At 40.8% G+C, this 19,022-nt stretch overlaps 2 protein-coding genes across 4 annotated transcripts in view; one reads left to right on the top strand and one right to left on the bottom strand.

Annotated features, from left to right (window-relative positions):
* Positions 1-488: 488 nt before the first annotated feature.
* dda1 (DET1 and DDB1 associated 1) lies at positions 489-4,168 on the top strand. Its single transcript, XM_029429647.1, has 5 exons — positions 489-848; positions 1,454-1,534; positions 1,752-1,803; positions 1,984-2,045; positions 2,218-4,168. Exons 1-5 carry the CDS (start codon positions 840-842, stop codon positions 2,320-2,322), a joined length of 309 nt encoding a protein of 102 aa, XP_029285507.1. The 5' UTR covers positions 489-839; the 3' UTR covers positions 2,323-4,168.
* A 155-nt stretch (positions 4,169-4,323) lies between these two features.
* ano8b (anoctamin 8b) overlaps positions 4,324-19,022 on the bottom strand; it is a 36,737-nt gene continuing 22,038 nt past the window's right edge. Inside the window, exons 4-20 of one of the 3 annotated variants that reach the window (XM_029429634.1) lie at positions 17,924-18,062; positions 17,748-17,844; positions 17,361-17,477; positions 16,461-16,588; positions 16,205-16,366; positions 15,951-16,103; positions 15,513-15,639; positions 15,329-15,384; positions 15,134-15,208; positions 14,782-14,958; positions 12,706-12,953; positions 12,172-12,331; positions 11,626-12,012; positions 10,620-10,811; positions 9,629-9,760; positions 8,739-8,849; positions 4,324-8,292 (exon numbers count right to left, since the gene is read on the bottom strand). In XM_029429634.1, coding sequence (XP_029285494.1) covers positions 7,552-8,292; positions 8,739-8,849; positions 9,629-9,760; positions 10,620-10,811; positions 11,626-12,012; positions 12,172-12,331; positions 12,706-12,953; positions 14,782-14,958; positions 15,134-15,208; positions 15,329-15,384; positions 15,513-15,639; positions 15,951-16,103; positions 16,205-16,366; positions 16,461-16,588; positions 17,361-17,477; positions 17,748-17,844; positions 17,924-18,062 — 3,202 coding nt within the window. In that variant the 3' untranslated portion in view covers positions 4,324-7,551. The remainder of the gene's footprint in view (positions 8,293-8,738; positions 8,850-9,628; positions 9,761-10,619; positions 10,812-11,625; positions 12,013-12,171; positions 12,332-12,705; positions 12,954-14,781; positions 14,959-15,133; positions 15,209-15,328; positions 15,385-15,512; positions 15,640-15,950; positions 16,104-16,204; positions 16,367-16,460; positions 16,589-17,360; positions 17,478-17,747; positions 17,845-17,923; positions 18,063-19,022) is intronic. The other 2 variants (XM_029429635.1, XM_029429636.1) reach the window with 2 other exon arrangements.

The raw sequence follows: 19,022 nt of genomic DNA, 5'->3' as shown, positions 1-19,022 counted from the left end.
CGCATCTCTAAAAAGTCAACTTTTCATTAGTTCAGAAAAACAGCCCTGTTTTCAGTTTTGAGACCATGCATTTTCCAGCAAATCTAGAAGGAGAATTTCCTCATCCCATAAAGGAACACATCCATCAGTCTATCAGAAAAAATTCAACTAATTTGGAGATACATTGTTTTCACTGGACAGCCAAATTGTAAACTGAAAAGTAACTTAAACCGTAAAAAATAGGCTACAATATTTCAGGTAAATTACCTCAAATGTTTACTTAAGTGCAGTACTTAAGTAAATGTACTTAGTTACATTCCACCACTGTACTTAAATCCTGGATGTATTAAGGAGAGTCAGTAGCTGTGATGTGTTTTTTTAATAATTAAGTTTATCATGTGTGAAAGCAAGATTTACCAGTCAAGGTTTTAGGGAGGGGCAAATAACTGATTCGTTTAATGATTGGCTGTCAGTTCAAGCTACTACCACGTGGGAACAAGGCTAGACCAATGGGCCCTTTTGGGGCGTGGTCAAATAAGCATCGTTCCCATCCTGCCATCATGCTAGCTGAAGAAGTCCTGTGCAACTAGCTTTGCTAACTCATGCGATGACATACTGGGTTGTTTTATCTGTGTATAGTATACTTTTTTTTATGGACACTATGATCTAAAATGGAAACACCAACTGGCGTGTGAAGGTCCTTGTTTTCATTGCCAGGAGGACCCGATTTGGACAGCGGTCTCGGTTAACTAGCATGTAAGCTAGCGCGGCTAACCGTAACATACTCACACTGCCTGTCATCAGACACCAAGCCAAGTTCAATAGTCAGCGTTTCAACGTTGGACATTTCTACCATCATCATGGAGAAGGTATTTAGTCCACATAAGCCAAGCTTTTTACGTTATCTTAAGCCTGCAGTTCTCAGAGGGCATATGGTAATACAGAGCTAGCTGACTGTGGGTAACAGATAGCCGCTAGCCACACCTGCCTCTCCTGTCGCCGAGGCCAAGCCGGCATCGTTTCGTGCCCTGAGCTACACAGCTCTGACTTGCTAATTTGAAACCACTTGCTGTACATACTATCTGATATCATCACCTCTAGTTGGGAGGCTACTGGGGACGTTACAGGGAGAGTAGCAGGCCCGTTAGCGTGCATGGGCTGCTCAGATGAGGGAACGCCCAGCACTGACTCAGTGATTGTTATTCTCTGTCTACAGTCATTTGCAGCGACTCCTTATCTGTGTTTTTTACCACCCTCCGCATATCTAACATCTGCATGTCTCTTGATACTGATGCCAACTGATAATCTGAACTGTTATGAAATGCCAGAGCATAAATGTAGAATCTTTATGGAGGGCAGATAGATGGATGACTTGAAGTCTTTGGGGTCAGATTAAATGCAAGATGATAGAAAATACATTCACTAATCGAGAGCTGCAGGCTGTAATCATCATCTCCTCACCCTCTTCCCACAGGCTGATTTCTTGAAAGGACTTCCCGTCTACAATAAGAGCAACTTTAGCAGGTTTCATGCAGACTCCGTTTGTAAAGCATCTGTAAGTAGCCCATGATCATATTTATGTCATCAAACATAATTATTCATTTGTCATTATTCATCTTATGAATGTTTTCTAAGAATGAGATGCTTAACAATTATCTAAAATATTTGCTCATACACCAGACAAATCACTTAGGAACTAAATTATACACAAAATAATTCATAAGGAGAACGCACAACTTCAATTTGTAACCCGTTGCTGTTTTGTTTTACAGAATCGGAGGCCCTCTGTGTACCTTCCAACACGAGAATACCCCTCTGAACAGAGTAAGTACCAAACTCACAGCTACGGTGGGGTAAAGTCTTGAATTTAAAACCATAAATAACAGTAAGGCTGTATTGACAGTTGATCACTGATGTGTTTTCACTACATGCATCGGACTGTGCTCTAAAACAATCAGCTTTTCACATAATCTTTCAGTAATATACTGACTGTTTTCTTTACAGTTATTGTAACTGAGAAAACCAACATCCTCCTGCGTTACCTCCATCAGCAGTGGGACAAAAAGGTGAGCATGTACAGTTCTTTGGAGTTCATTTCATTTCACAAGCTTCACTTACTGACAGTCTTTGTTAGGTCTCAGTTAATCATGAGCCTCATAATCTTTAGTAGCTGGATTATAACTACAAAGAAATGGTGTGATTTTTACTTACTGCTGTGTAATCTTTTGTGTCACCAAGAATGCAGCAAAGAAAAGGGAACAGGAACAAGGTGAGAGTGACAGTCCGGCACCCCCAAGGAAGATCGCCAGGACAGATAGTCAAGAGATGAACGAGGACTCATAAGTGTGTGTGTGTGAATGTGTGCGTTTGCGTATACAGAGTATAGCCAGTATAAACTAACAAAGGACGATCCCACCTGAATACATACTTCTGGCCATTCTGCACTATGGCAGGATGCCTTTCCTGGCATGAATTTAAGAGTCACTAATTGGGGAAATTCCCGTCAACAAAGCAGCCATTTATGATGTAAAGATTGTGTGCGTGGAAATTATGTAACCAGAAAAGATCTGAAAGTCACTGTCAGGGAGGGAACTGTATAACGGTGTTTCTTTTATTTATGTTGGCTATTCCCTGTGTAGGTTAGTAAGTGTGTATATGTTTGTATGCATGCGGAGCTGTGAGTGTGTACTGTATGTGTGAGGCGAATGAATAGTTGAAAAAGTGTCAAAGTAGATTCAAGATCAGATGGGGACTTGACAGATAAAGTCAGACACTACCCTTAAAAACAGCCTCATAACTGGTACATGACTTGTGTAGCCTTCTGTCACCTGGAGTCTGTCCTGATTTGTGCAAAGAACATTTTTTGTTACTGTTTTAATTTTATTAAAACTGTTATTGTTTATGTATGGCAATGAGCTTCCTGCCAGCCACAGTGCCCACCCTCTGTTTCACTGCCCACTCTGCAACCACATGGGGGCTTTGCGACATTTATCCACACTGTTTGAATCAACAGAACCAAGACTCCACTGTGAAGAACAGCACAAAGTAGAGGCAACTCTTCCAGAATCCCCTGTAGATGTGTGTTTATGGTGAATAATGCATATCTTCATTCTATTCTGGGACATGTGCTTGTAGGATAAATGTCGTGTTGGTGTTTGAGAAATATTTTTACATCTAGCACCATCTTCTGGCTAATCTAAGGTAGTAAGAATGGGATTTTCTGTGGGATTTAGCTGCTCTTTCATCAATGCATGTATGCAAAAGAAAAAGAAGGAATAGATCTTGAATATGGAGTTGTAACGTGGGTTTTTCTTAGTTGCACAACAAGGTAACACCGATAGTAAAGGAACATATGTAAAGGAATGTCTGGGAAAGGGAAAAAATAATACATTATGATGTGTGTAAATAATTGTCAGTACCAGAATTTGTTTAGCCAATTAAGTATGTTTGTGTCTGCCTTTTTTGTAAAATAATACATGCTCATGGATACAATAGAAAAATGACCCATGTGAAAGTAAAGAGCCCCGGTGCCCAATGGATGTTACCTTGCCTTGCATGTTGATGTTTTCACGGCGGGGTATTATGCTTCTGGACCAGTAATAAAAGGGGTTGAGGTGTTATCTTGTGTGACTGTGGAAGGTATTAGCCTAGAGGCCTTACAACCTGTCAACATGGTTCGGACCCTTTAGCTCCCCCAGCTCAGGGCCCAGGATACCTGTACTATTCACCCCGTCTCTGTGACAGCCCTGGATAGTTTTTGTCTGAAAACTGGCTTAGATGGGGGAGGGGGGGGGGGGTTATATTTTCAGCCATAGAATGCACAATAAGCATGCACAGCAAAGTGCAGTCGCCGTCCTGCCTTGTTCCAGAGCTTCAGTTTGTATTGGTGTCATATACTGTACAACACTGAATAAAAAGCTTCCTTTTAAATATCACTGCCCAGGAGAGTCACATCAAAGCCTCTTGTCCTCCCTGTACTTGTTTTCAGTCAATGCTGCAATGTGGATTGACAGTGGGGTCAGTCATCTTCCTACCTACAGTGTATATAAGGTCTGTTTCTGAAGCGTAAACCACATTATGCTTCTGCTCAGATATTGTCTTCAACAACATAAGCCTTGCCCCATCTCATGTGTGTTAGATCAGATATGTTGTTTTTAGCTTTGCTGAAATAAAACTGGATTGAACCTGGGTTTTCATCATGTGGTACTTCTAATAGATGATTATTTGTCTTAAACGCTTGGTTAAAGAACATTCAGATTCCCAAAATTGAGATCAGCATTTGTGAGTGAAGAAAATAAATTGTGCAGTCGTGATTTTGAAAGAAGTTGGTCACAATGCAGGAAATGCTTTTGAAATAGTTTTATTAACTATTATTCAGGTCTTACAAAAATATGACAAAATAAATAAAAATAAATAAATAATCCCATTTCCCAGTATTTCTCTTTAAAAGATCTTTTTGTGTACATTGGAAGAGCATATGATGTTCAGTAAGTATGTCTCATCTTAAACTCTTGAGGTAAGAGTCAGGTTTTAATGTAGCTGAGGTGAAAGCCTCACCTGTTCCCATCCACTCAACATCCAGAAGAGCTTTTACCAAATTCAGTCCTTATTGGTTTCACATTAGACCGTCTAGAGAAACCCAAATCCTTGAAAGAACCACTGTTGCTTTGATAGTGAACTACAGACAATTTGAGTCTCAGCTGTCAGAGCTAGTGTCCTTATACGAGGGAGGCCTGTGCCGTCGCTGGCATGAGATTCTTCTTGAAGTTTTCAATGTTACCCAATATCTGTTAATTTACTTGAACCAATGCTTATTTAAAAACCTCCATGTTGACAATATGCAGAAGTTGTTGCTGCTGTTAAGAGTGCAAGAATGAAAGAAGTGATAGAAATGGATAGCATTAACCAACCTATCATATGAAGTTGAACTGTAAGTTTTCCCTGAATAAGGAGGAACTACATACATGGAGGCATGACTTAAACCGTTGTCCTTAGCTCTGCGTTCTCACTTTAGTCACCTCTGATTTGAAACTGGCTTCAAATGTTCAATACCGACTGCCAAAAACTTTCAAATGAAAAATATATGGACTCTATTGCATCATGGTCACTCATCCCTAAAACACAAATGCTGCAAGAATGAAAGGTTTTGATGAGACTTGCGCTTACCTTCCTGTTTTCTATCTCTATCTCTCTATGTGTCCCTTTAACAATGACCATCCTGTCATTGATAGAAGATATCAAATTTCTCTCAGCCTTGCACTTCTCATGTTACATTTATAATGAACAATGACTTCCAAATATAAAAAAGAACATACTATAGACAGTAAAATGATACTGTGACCACACAAATTTATGTTATCTCGTCTATTTCCTTATTGCATTTAGAGTCAGTAAGATCTGTGTGCCTGTCCGTGGAAGTACTTCTTTGTTTGTTTCTTCAGGCATGTGACTGAAAGGTGGATTTGTGAAGTTGTTACTGACCCATGAAAGCAGCAACAAAATATAAAAAAACCTGATTGAAGCTCGATGTCATCTTTACTCCAAGACTAGACACATTCTGTTCACGCAAAGCAGTAGATGAGATTATGGTTATTATTTAAACTGAGTCAGGGATGATTCCTCATTAAATATGAGATAAGACAAAGCTGAGAGAGCCGACGGTGGACATTGAAGGGACACAAAGAAAAGGCTGGCTGGGGATAATGCAGTAGGATGTGTTCTGCGGATTGGGGAGTTCGTCTAAACTCAAGGTAATACAAGCCTCCTAAAACTCAGTGTTATTGCTAAAATCCTTGCCAGAGGTGATGGTGTGTAAATGCATAGTTAATGTTTCTGTCTCTCCACCTACAGTGTGATGGCCTCTGAAAGGAAAATCATGGTGACATTAGATAAGGTACACACTTAGAAAAGTTCCAAAGTGATCTTCGACTGCTGCCTGATACCCTAATGTTGTTGTCCCTGGTGTTATGGGTCAATAGGAAATCATAATAAACTGCTCAACAAACACATTTTGCAATGCAAATTAACTCTGGTACCACCTTCTGGAGACCCAGCAGAAGTGAAATACCGGTAAGAATGGGCTTGCTTACTAGAGCAGCATAATGTATACCATAAACAGTGTTAATGTACACGATTAACAGAGCATACAGTACACATACATCTGGGGTTAACAGTATAATCTGAAAAGTACCGCTTTGGTTAAAAAAAGAAATGTTTATCTCCAGCACTGCAATAAAGTAATGCAGCAAATGGTGCATATAAAAAAAAAAAAAAAAAAAAAGATATGGAGTTCAACATAATTTACTTTTGTGAAAAAACGTTTTTTAATATGCAACAAAAAAACTCATCTGAATATTTAGGAAATCCCATAGTTGCTGAGAGCAGGGCCAGGTGAGTAGATAGCATGTACTGTGTAAAAGGAGGAGATCAAAACAATCCAGCTTTTGCATAATGTTATTAGGCAGGCTGGTGTCGGTCCTCTCTCATGCAGAGCGAGATTTTTAATGCAGGACGTAAGGGTTTAGTGCAAATGTTACTTCTTTAACTCTGCCCTCGCTTGCCAAGTCTGGTAAGAGTGAGTGAGATGGAGCGCCATCTGTGTTTACAAGGCGCTGTATGAGTTTGGATGGAGAACAGCAAGCAACAGCCTTCCATGCATCATTTTCTCAAAATCTTTTTTTTCTTTTTCTTGTCTGTCTTCCAATTGCTCTCTTGGGAAAAATACTGGTACGTGACAGCACGACTTACGAAGCTCCTTACTTTCTTTTCGAACAAATCTACGACTGTCACAAGATGGGAAGAAATGTTCAAAGCTCAGACATCACCTCTGCTTTGAAAATAAAGCTGGTGATACATCAGGGATGCGTATTAAGGGAGGGTTTGTGTAATGATTGATAAGAATAATTAAAACTGATTGATATTGCTTTTTAATTTTTTCCACTTCAATATAAAAGTGAAGGGCCCAAGAATTCCTCACAGTTAAAATGAGACAATATCCAATGGTCACCTGTGTTGTGATGGCTAAAAACACTCTCAGAAGTTATTTGATGTACAATCTGTGATCCTTTCATACCACTGTATAAGTTTCTTTTTTTTATATTATTTTCCTCTAAGGCAGGCTGTTATGTCCTAGTGAGAGGCCAACGAGATGCTTACAATTCATGACTAGAAGAAATCATCAAACACAGCTCTCTGCTTTAAAGGCTTAAAAATATTAGAAACGCAGCTCATGCATTTCTTTATGTATTGCAGACAAGGAAGGATTTGTATGTGTATGTGTGTGTGTGTGTGTGTGTGTGTGTGTGTGTGTGTGTGTGTGTGTGTGTGTGTGTGTGATCATGATAAGAGGGCTTACATCTTTCTTAAAAAGCCTGTTTTTTTTGTCTCGGCAAAAAAGCAAACCAAAACAACAGTCACCTCTCATCAGTTTCATCTTCTCCTCTTTCTGCTTAAAGTACTTCTACACATAGCCTGTGATAGCACAGAAGGTAGGTCAGAGCTCTTCTCACAGTAAACACATCACTTCTTCGGTTGAGATGTAACCAGCGACCAAGTTTGTTCTCTATGGAGCTACTAGACTTTAGAGCCGGCCGGGTCCAAGTCTGTTGCATGTCCGTTCTGTGACCCTTCCCCTCCAGGTGAGGGGATCTCGTCTGGAACACCGTTCAAGTCAGACCTGGATGGTTGTCTGTCTGACGTCTGTGATGATGATCCTTCCCCGGGTCTGGGCAGCGCAGCTCCGTTCACACACGTCCCCCCCTCAGATTTCCCAAAGTTAAACAGTTTCCCAGGGTTGAAGGCTTTGCTGGGTGACTGAGAACGCTCGTGAGAGCTGCTACCTGATGATGAAGTTGATGATGATGCTGTAGCTGTGGCATTCGCAGCTGTGGTGGCAGCCGCAGAAGCTGCTGCACCTTCCTTCTTATTTTCAGGTGACTTGAGGAACTTGAAGCTCAGGAACCCGGGCAGCTTCGGCTCATTTCCAGTGGGTGACTGGGGGGAGCGGGCGCCACTAGAGGAGAACTTACTCTGCAGCGGGATGATCTGTTTCAGCTTCATCACGTTATTGTTGGCCAACAGAGAGCTAGGCCTCTTGGGTTTGTCCGACCCGCTTCCCCCCCCTCCTCCACCCCCAGGGCGCGATTTACTGCTGTGACTTTTATCGTGGTGGTGATCCCCAGAGGAGTCGCCCTTGCTGTCGTCTCGCTCCCTTTCCCTGCGGGCCATATGCTCCGCCTGCCTCTGCCTCTCCTCCTCCTCCCTCTTCCTCCTCTGCAGCTGCTGGTAATGCTGCTGCGCCTGTCGCTCATGCTTCTGCAGAGGAAGGCAAACATTCCCACAATGCATTTACTAGAATCAGCACTAATGAAGCTAACCATTACAATACTGCAGTGCTACCCATCGAACAAATCCCTTACTACGAAGCCTACATTAGTACAGCAGGGGCCACTACAGCATAATCTCTTCTCTATGTGCTACAAATTGTGTTTTACAAAAGTATCATAACTAAAATATCAGTTTAAAATAAGCAAGGATCTGCAAAAAGAAAACTGCAGTGTCGCAGTACAGCTTGTTTGCAGCAGAAAGTTTGGCTCCTCTAAAGGTTACTGCTATAGATTTATTTTACATTACAGTGCTCTGCACATAATGGAGTAGTCTTTTTCAAACTGCCTGCATAATTGTTCAAGAGTTCATCTATCTCTTGCAACTTTTCTATGACGATTAAAGCTTTCTTGTTCCTATGATGTCACATAATTTACCTTAAAGGCCTCCCTGCGCTGATAATCCAGTTTGGCAATCTCCTCTCGGACCCATGTAGGAATGTCAGGGATGGCCACATGGATGACGTACTTCAGGAGAATGGCAAAGTGCTGTAGATATACAGGGAGGTAGAAAGAGGTTTGGGATAAAACAAAAAAATTATTAATTGAAAGTACAATCCCAATCAGATGTATGCTTCAGAATACTCTTGAAGGATATGTTATTTGAACTAATTATTGCACAACATCAACTAGGACATGAAATTCTCCACCTGATAGACCTGACTTCTTTATCAGGCCAAGACGGGCTGCAGGCTGTTTACGTTTTTCCAAATATAGGCAGCACAGAGTGCAGCACTAACAGAACCGGTGTCTAAATGTGTTACAAGTAAGAGGAGAAACAGGAAGACAGCTTCACTTAATCTGTTCATACTTTTCATAATAATTGGCACGCTGGAAAACCATTTCATACATTATTATTCATCAGTGTGAACAGCATGTATGTTGTGCTTCAGTCAGTCACTTGGATAGAATAAGAGAAAGTTGTTGCAGGACACCTTTTTGTTAGTGTAAGGTTAGGCTAACCTCCACATCTTCTTCTAAACTATTTTTACATATCCTGGGTCACGAGATGATTATAATGTGTTCTGTAATTATGTTTATGTTTCTGTGAAAGGTAAACATCGAAGGAGCCAGTACAGTCTCTTTAGGTAGAGAGTAGAAGAACAATGCAGAGAGGGGTAAACTTATTTGCAGCCTAAATACCTGGCACATTTTCTGATTACCATACATTTTGTGCTGGGTCACTAAATGTTGGCACCCTGAGAAAAAGTTTGAAAAAGCACTGCTCTAAGCATTTCAGACAGACTGGCAGAAACAAGCTGCGGTACCTCGAGGATGACGATGGAGATGATGGCCATCTCGGGGCTGAGCCACGGGAAGAGACGCTGTAGCTGACCGCACTGACCAATCAGGTAACAATTCACTATGATGGCAATCAGGCCCATGGCTTCCATCACAGTCTGTGAAGGAGAAAAGAAAGAGTTGAACGTTGCCGTATCTTAAAAAGAGACAGTTCACCCCTAAATGACCTGTAGTGCTTTTTAATCAATCTACATTGTTTTGGTGTGAGTTGAGTGTTGAAGATAACAGTCATAGAGATGTCTGCCTTCTCTTGAAAATAATGGAACTAGATTAAATCATTTTCTTAAATTTGAAAAACTCAACAACAATGTCTCTTTCTTGAAAACATGACCCGGGTACTGAAGATGATCCCCAGATCTAGTGAGCAGTTTCAGGCGGTTTTTACCGAACTACACCCCCCAAACGAGTGAGCACAAGCCTCTCGTCCCCGAGTAGATGCTTCCTTCTATGCGGTGATACGGTTGGCAGGTGTACAGTAGTTTGGTAGAAAGACCATTTTAAATGTATATTATGATATATGTATATGTATATATATTGGAGAGAAGGCAGACCTCTCTATGGCCAATATCTCCAACACTCGGCAAGTCACATCAAAACAAACTAGATTTATCAAAAACACTAAAAAGGTAAGAAGAAATATATGCATTTTTGATTTTAGGGTGCACTGTCCCTTTAACACTGACTTTGTGCTTTACACAGGAATCATTTCAATTAAGTTTAGTTCAGTTCTGTTCCAGCAAATTATTGGTGATTGATCAATTTAATCCGATTGCTACAGTTACATTTACATGATCATTAACTGTCTTCAACTTTCAAAATGAATATCAAGCCAGTGTTTGTTACATAAGAAAGCATTACTATAATTATTTTGAATTGACTCCGTCTTTGGGTGACAGTGAATTCATTCATTTACAACCTCATGAGCGTGAGTTAACTTTCACAGAGTGAATTTCTCACCTGCCACTGGCCGATGCTCTCCACTCTGATTCCAAAGGGCCTCTGCAGACCGGTGCAGAGCTTAAAGGCATCACTGCGGATCTCAATGATGTTGTTGATAAGAGCGCACATGGCAGCCAGAGGGAAGGCAGAGGAGAAGAGCACCACGTAGCCAAACTGGACAAACATCTCTTGGTAGTCCTGGAAGGTGTCCTGAGAGGGGCAGAGAAGACCATTAAGGACACGTGTGGAGTGTCACGCAAATGTAAAGGCTGAAGGATTCTGTTGGATTCACATTGCAGTGCTCGTTTACAACATGTATTAAACATGAGCTAAGAGCTAAGAGAATGACAAGTAAAAAACTAAACTGTTTCCAAATTCTAAATAATGATATGTTAAGTTGTGTGGCAGATTCTATGGAGGAAATCTTCGTTTCATGGAAAACCGTAAAGAGAAATGTGTCAACATCGGTGTTATTCTCATGTCTTTCTCATGTTATTCTTTATTATGACTATTGGTAATGATAAAATTCTACTCATCCATTCATCAAAAATCGGTGCAAGGAGCATGAATCACCTGCAGCTCTCCAAATAACTTAAATTTAAAAGAAATCATCTAAAATAATATATATACTTTCTGGTGACGTATTTATGCTCACACACAGTTTTTCTTACAGCAGTGCAAGGTTATGGCTCACTTTTGCTTGTGTGGATGCCAGAGCGGTAGTAGCAAATGACGTGGTTTGCAAGTTTCTGAATTGAAAAACCAAGGTGAAAAAAAAGGTACACATTGTGCAGTTTTCTGTGCCTGCTTTTGTACAAGCTCAAATATGTGCGAGAGGATATTGGTTCAATTGAATTACATTTTTGGAAAGCTGTAGGAGCCTCCTGACCACATACCCAAAGAGTTTGTGAATCCCAAATATCATAATAAATCTATAATAGAGGTGATGAGTAAACAGTTATCTTTATCTATATTTAAAACCCTGTGCAGAGTTTATAGAATAAGCTCATTACGAAGTCCTTACAGCATAAGTCTGCATGCAGCTCTCCATCTCAGCCTGAGTGAGCGTGTTGTTCGCTCTCTCTTCAGGGGGGTTAATCCATGATTCCCTTTTTGTCTTAGGCTCAAGTCTCTCTGTGCTCCTGCCTCTTCTTCTGTGTCGCAGTGATGTGCTGCTCTCAGACCCAGTAGCCAGCGGGGCAGCACTGGCAGCAGCAGCATTAATTCCCTCAGTCGCACATGTCGCTCCGCCACCTGACTCCTTCACATCATGGATGCCATTATCATCGTCGTCGTCACACATCTCAAATACAGAGGCAGGGTCCATTCCTTTTTCCACCATTGTGGGGCTTCCATCTTCCAGGAAACTCATGTCCATGGGGGGTCCACTGCAGACTGGCCTTCTGTCCACCTTAACAATAACAACACGGATTAGCAACACCAAACAACACTTACTACAATTAAAATCTCGTTACTATATTTGCATTACACATTTCTTAACCGATGAGCAAAGTGTCACCGCATAAGCATATTATCACTTCATAAATGCATGTTATCACACTGCTTATACCTTCTCTATGAAGCTGACTTTCCTCAGCTTCAAACCGCAGTCAATCAGACTTTCCTCCTCAGTCTCTCCTTCACTGAACCTCCCGCTGTCAGCCTCGTCCCTCTCACCTCCATCATCCTCATCTGGCACCCCGCATCCCCCGTTCAAACACTTCTTTTCCCTGAGAGAAGTTGAAGGGACGCATTGATATCAGACGAAATGAATGCGTGTGTTTTCACAGCCGTGTTCTGTCTATTTCCTCAGTGTCCGACTGGCATGAATCATAACTGCAGGCAGCGCGCAGACAATGTCAAGTGCAGATAAAGTGGCCAAGTGGGTCTGTTGGTTTTAACTAATACTTTGAGTGTTGGTGTGACTGACACCACAGTGAACACTTAATTGTCATCACACTGAAAGTGTCAGTTTATCTTATTGCAAGCTTCAAATGTAATTGGTGAAATATTAATTTAATCTCTTTTTGACATTTAACATCCCAATGTCATAATCCTACAAGTACATTATTAATCTAATGAGAGTTTAAATAATGTTTTTGACCTTCTATCTAGATGCCCCAACCCAGACCTGGTGCCCCTCAGTCCAGGTCCCGGCATGGCCTGGTCGGTGGGAGAGGCCTGGGCTTTTCCAGCTGCCAGTCGGGCGTATTTCAGCAGCACTGAGAGCAGCAGGTCCCACAGAGCTCGCGGTGTGAGCTCGCCCAGCTTGTGGCGCTCATACAGGTAAGGCTGCAACACCTCCTTCACATTTTGAAGAAACTGGCGTATTATGAGCAGAGTGGCCAGCATCTGACAAGAACAGAGAGAAACATTCAGAAAAGATTAGCTGCCTCACTGAGCGAAGATGTTGTGACTATGTCAGACAGGGCATAATAACAGGCTGAGAAATCAGTGGGATAAACCCTCATGGAACAAATGCAACAAATCAATCTAAACACAATTATGTATGCAGACTTTATCAACAAGCAAATTACATAAGGCAGAAAACTGCTGCTGGAGCTTCTATATAAATTGAAAGTTTAATCATCATTGATTGGGGTCCAGAAGTGTAATATGTTTGAAAGAACCAATAGGGAGCAGTGTAGCAGCAGTTTTGTGATTCACGGTGCGTGTGCCCTTTAAGACCGTTGAAACAACAAATATGGTGTATTGAGGCAAATTACCTTTCAGTAATACTCATACCTTACTGTACAAATCCAAATCACACAAACACACATCAGAATGTGCAAATAAGCTTAACTTGAAGAATAATTAGGTTTATTACAACTTGAGTATATTTCATGATTTGGAGCTTCATTAATGTGTGTAATCAATCACAGTGTACTCAACAAGTTAATTGCGATTGAGACATCGACATAACAGAAGAGAGGTCTGACGGACCAAGCAGACGGATAAGCAATATAATTATTATAACCCAAACTATTCATTCCATTTTTCAGTTTTACCTCCAAATGTATAACCTGTGTGATTGTGGCACAGCTCATGGCTTTTGACCCATCAACCTTTATTGAAGTACTGTGTTTCCAGATTTCAGCAAGTAAATGGCCAAAACTGAAAGAAATGTTGGCCAAAACCATACAAATAAAACCCAAGTTGTCATAAATCAGAATTTTGCTTTGATAACACTCAAAACCGAGCAGTGAGTAAGTCTTCATGTCTTTAATATAAACACATAGAGGATACACATACTAAGAATTGCAGCGTCACAAAACGTACTATCCGTTAATGGCTTTAATCTAAAATCAATTGTTTCCAAGTCAAATAATGCTGACTCACAATATCCTAGCATTGAGACATTGACACAACATTGACACAATGTTACTTTAAGTCAATGATGGGAGAAAGAAGTGGAGAAAAGGAGATAGTGTTCTCCCACTCGTCTCTACTGAAGAGTCGGCACAAATACGTCAGCGTCAGACCCATCAAGCTGACAACACCAGATTCTTTTCAGACACTTAAAGGACTCTTTTACATTTTAGCCAGGTTTCTCCTCACCTTCGGTTTCTATTGATTTTACTACAGTATGAAAAATCCTGTTTATAAAAAGTAAATATTTGTTGAAGCTTAGCTGTGCCGGTTGGTAATCAAACATTGAAGTCAGGTGATATTAACAGATAATGACAAGCTCAATGAGGTGGCACAGTGTAACTAAAACTGACAGACAGAGTTAGAATTTAAGGTGCGATGAATGGTGAGAGTTTTGAAAAACTATTCACCAAAACTGCACGGAAGGAAATGGCCATTACCTTTTTTTTTTTTTAATTAGCAAAGACTCCACATCCCCGTGTCAAAAGGGAAGAAATTGGATAACCACTCAACTATTGTAACCAGGAGTGATGCCCAGATATGCAGGTGAGGAGGCACATTAAAAAAACAATCATTGAAAACATTACATGCAAAACAGACATTGTCTTCTGACAGCTACTATTTATATTCTCTACTGCATTAAACCGCTCAACTACCATTTCGGTCTGGTGAAAGCCACGCTTTTAAAATATAGAATTTTTAAGAAACAAGAAAAACACGATATATTCAACGTGCAGGTTTGGCAGTTCAAGTTCATCTCGTGTTCGACACGGAGCATGCAAGGTGAAGACCAAGGTTGTCAGAAATGGACCTGAGACCTCTCGCCCACACAGTGGATGTACATGGAGCATACTTTGGACCTGAGTAAAGCCCTGAAGAACCAGGGAACAGAGACCACAAGCATCTTGATCTTCAAGAAGAGGAAAGGCAGCACATTGACCCGGACCTGCCGCTGCAGACTCCTTAACAGAGACAACACCACCAGCATCTTCCACAGATGGACAAATGGATGAGATGTGCAGATGGATGGTTATGGAAATCAATGCATGGAAGCAGAGAGAGCAAAGCATTTAAGGATGGGAGAACAACAAATGTTGGATGTCAAATGAATTGCTGAAGCTAATGTGTGACAGAGGAATGTTTGAGCTTGGGATGTTTCTTACCTCTTTCAGGCGCTCCATGTCTTTGAGGTAGAATCCAATGTAAAAAAGGCTGAGATAAGAATTTACAAACTGAAACTGTAAGAGAAAGAAATGCCAGGTATCATTAAGAGGAAAGATGGGTTTCAAGGAATGTTTGGGAACAAGTTTCTAAATCTCATGGGTAGTTTAGATAGTATGTAATGAAAAGCCACTCACAAGAACCATTTTGATGATGAGATTTTTCTCATAGGCACTCTGGAGTCTATAGTTTTCTGTGGAAAAACAATATAGATCAATGAATCTCAGATGAAACAAACTTTACTGAGATTATTTTCTATAAGAGATGATCTGCTCTGAACCAGAATGTAGATCGGGATGAATCTGGAAGATTGACTCTCACCCATGTCATTGAGCCAGCAGGCGATTTTCCTGTACACCTCGTCACATGCAGTCACAGTGATAGCTAGCATGATTTTGGGGATGAAGCGAGCTAGCCGAGGCATTTCCTTGATCCCCATCACAAACTCCTGCAGAGACACAATCGCAGCTTTTTACTCGTCACCTCAGAGAAAAAAAAACCTCAAGGGACGTTCAAAGCAGTTGTGTTCTCTCTTGGACCAACATTTTGAAAGAGAAGGTATTTTCTCTGGCGTTATACATATAAAGTTCCATAGCCTGTAGAACTTAACACATAACAGGCTTGCTGCATCATTTCATATACCTAAGAAAGACATTTGACAAAACTAAACATGGACAGATGCAGGCTAAGGTGACATTTATGCTACATTTTTACAAGCAGGACACGTAAAAAACAGATGCTGAGAGCAGCATGACTGACCTGCAGCTCAAAGCAGATGAGCATGACCAGGAAGACAAAGCAGAGACAGAGGATACAGATGGGCAGGCTGACCAGCCACCTGAATACACGCCTCCGCCACGGAGGATAGTAGAACTCCTCACATCCTGTTATAGGACTGCAGCGCTTGACTCCCTGGCGAGAGAGAGGGAGACAGAGGGAGAGAGAAAGCATAAAGGACCTGAAAGAGAAGAGGATATGGAGATAGAAGGAGTCAGAGTTTTTGTTTTTCTCACCCGGAACTGAGGCCGTGGTTCCTCCAGAGATTCAGCCGGTGTATCCAGTGTTCCCCACTTGAATGCCAGCTCAGCCCCCCTCCTCTTCCAACGCTCCAGAAATAGAGTGGCCCACACCACGTTGAACAATGCAAACACCACGCAGCAGATGTCACGGCTTGTCTGAAACGACACAAATATGCGGACTAAGACTATGATGATCATTTTTCCGTTGGTGATTTAAGTTGTTTTAGACAATAACAGCTTCTTTACTCACCTGATCTGACTCAGTGAGCATCCACAGCACGAAGCCGATCACAGCAGGATATAACATAGAAGTGGTGTAAAATCCCAGCCAGGCAAAATACATGGCAATCTTCACCCCAAAGTAGTCACAAATATCATCTGTAAAAAGTAATGAAAAGTACAAGTTAGAAGGATAATACAACAGAGTTATCAAGGCTGTTAAAGGGTAGAACAAGGAAACATGAGCAAACTAAGTGATTCCCAGTGTAAAAAAAGTACTTTCTTATCTTGTGGTTGTACTAGAGCAGGGGTGTCCAAACTCTTTTCACTGAGGGCCACATACAGAAAAATATATGAAGGGCTGGGTATATTACTTCGCCTATAATGGGAACAGCGTTGCACTCAGTGAGAGCAGTGATGCTGCACTTTGGACTGAAGGATGCTGCAGGTCAGGAGTAAGTTTGGTGTTTGAGTGGGGAAGTGCGCAACATTGAAGTTGCGTAGTTGTGTCTCAAAGAGACGGAGCTTCACACAGAATGCTTTCATGTGCGCAGTCGGCTCTGGTTCAGTGTTGAGATGACCAGTAAGATCAACTAAAAATGCCAGGTCTGCCAAACATGGAGGGTCTCTCAGCTCATGAAGAGGTCGCTCCTTCTCTTTCAAAAACAGATCCATTCCTGATCCCTTAAAAAGGGGATACCACGTATACAATGTGTTGTAATTCCTCCACCATTCATCTGATTGATGTAAATACCCTCAAATTAAAGATGAAAGTCTGCACTTAAAGCACATATTGATTGTGTAATTCCAAGTCCATTGTGGTGGTGTACAGAGCCAAAATGATGAAAATTGTGTCAATGTCCAAATATTTATGGACCTAACTGTATATGTTAGATATGTATCTGTATCCTTGTACATTTGTTCTACTGACCTAAAGGCTGTTTCTCACAAACAGCCTGGACCCAGGATTTCATCAGCTGACTGAGGATCCTCTGCTCATGGAGGGGAAATACTTGCTGGATTACACCTCGCGCACTCAGCTCCGGGACTGCAGAGAATAATCAAGCATAGAAGTAAATAAAAATGACTGTACATTTAATTTGCAAGAAAGAGGAAAATAGACCAAAGAAGAGTGGATATGATTAGACCTATAAAGATTAAACTGTCAGCTATAACAGAACATGAAACCTATCACAATTATGCTTCTAATCATTTTAAACCCAAACCAATTGAAGGATTATTTTCAAAGCATGCCAAAGAACTGCCTTCTGTTCAATACAATCAATAACAGAGTGTTATAATAAAGGATGCAACTTACTGATTGGCTGACCCTCCAGGAAGTTTATATTATGGAGCACCTCCCCGTGTTTGGCACGTAGATTGTCCAGCCAGTATTTAATGATGTTTTGCCTCTCCTGCAGCGAAGGGAGGAGAGTAAATTCAGGTGAATGCCTTGACACATATATATGTGTGTGTGTGTGTGTGGATACTGACCTGTGAAGTAAAGAAACACAGCTCACTCTCGATGTTCTCGTAAATGTAGTCCTCCTCACAGGAGAAGGTTCGTGCTCCTCCGCCAAACTCGTGCTTCACCGCTTTCCTCAATCCCATCTCCTCAGCACCTCGCAACAAACTGTAGGAGAGCAAAGAAAGAATGTCACAGAGCACCATGTCTTCTCCAAGTATGATTGTTGACGTCAGTGTCATTGATATGACATTTCCTGATTAATGTTGAGTTTAATTAACCATTTAACTAATCGATGAAGTAATTTATTAATCAACAATACCAAATATTATGTAGTTCCAACTCCTGAAATGAGAGGATTCGCTGATTCTTTCTGTTCTATACTATTGTAAATTATATCTTTTTGGCCTTTGGACTTTTGGTTGGACAATCCAAGCAATGTGAAGATTTCATTGGCTCTGGGAAATTGTTTGAAATTGAATTAATTTAAAAATAATCAACAAATGAATCAGTAATCAGCCGCGTAGCCGACATGTTACTGGAAATGACCACAGTGTATTGGGCCAGTTTTTTAAATGTTTTAATGGGATTACAAAAACCAACAGCAAACAATAATATTAGCAGAGATGGAGTGTCCTTCATAGTGTTAGAGTCATCTGAACTCTCCTTTTAATGCTTTAACCTCATCACTCTCTTATCATCTCATTTCCCATCAGCCCTTTCTCCATGTCTCTTCTCTTCCCTTCTCTTCCTTTATACAGCCACTCTGTGTACTCTTCCCTTCTCTCTTCATCATTTTATTTCCCAGAGCCCCCTCCTTTGTCTCCTTCTCCCCCTCCTCTTCCTTTATCCAACCGTCCCTTTCTCCTCTCCTCCTGTCCTTCCTGGCGGCTTTGTGCTGAAATCGCAGTTATAATGCAGCACCACGCCCTCTGTTCCCTCCAGGCAGACCGCTCACCTCTCCCTGTCACATGTACACGTATATATATATATATATATATATATATATATATATATATATATATATATATATATATATATATATATATATATATATATATATATATATATATATATATATATATATATATATATATATATATATATATATATATATATATATATATA

This window comes from Cottoperca gobio, chromosome 4 (genome assembly GCF_900634415.1).
Source record: "Cottoperca gobio chromosome 4, fCotGob3.1, whole genome shotgun sequence".
In the NCBI taxonomy this organism is placed as follows: Eukaryota; Metazoa; Chordata; class Actinopteri; order Perciformes; family Bovichtidae; genus Cottoperca; species Cottoperca gobio.
This window is presented reverse-complemented; position numbering and strand designations above follow the sequence as displayed.

Excerpts from the sequence above, each read along its gene's own strand:
- dda1 (XM_029429647.1), top strand. Across the intron at positions 1,535-1,751 it reads ACTCCGTTTGTAAAGCATCT|AATCGGAGGCCCTCTGTGTA; the intron begins GTAAGTAGCCCA and ends TTTGTTTTACAG. Across the intron at positions 2,046-2,217 it reads ATCAGCAGTGGGACAAAAAG|AATGCAGCAAAGAAAAGGGA; the intron begins GTGAGCATGTAC and ends TGTGTCACCAAG.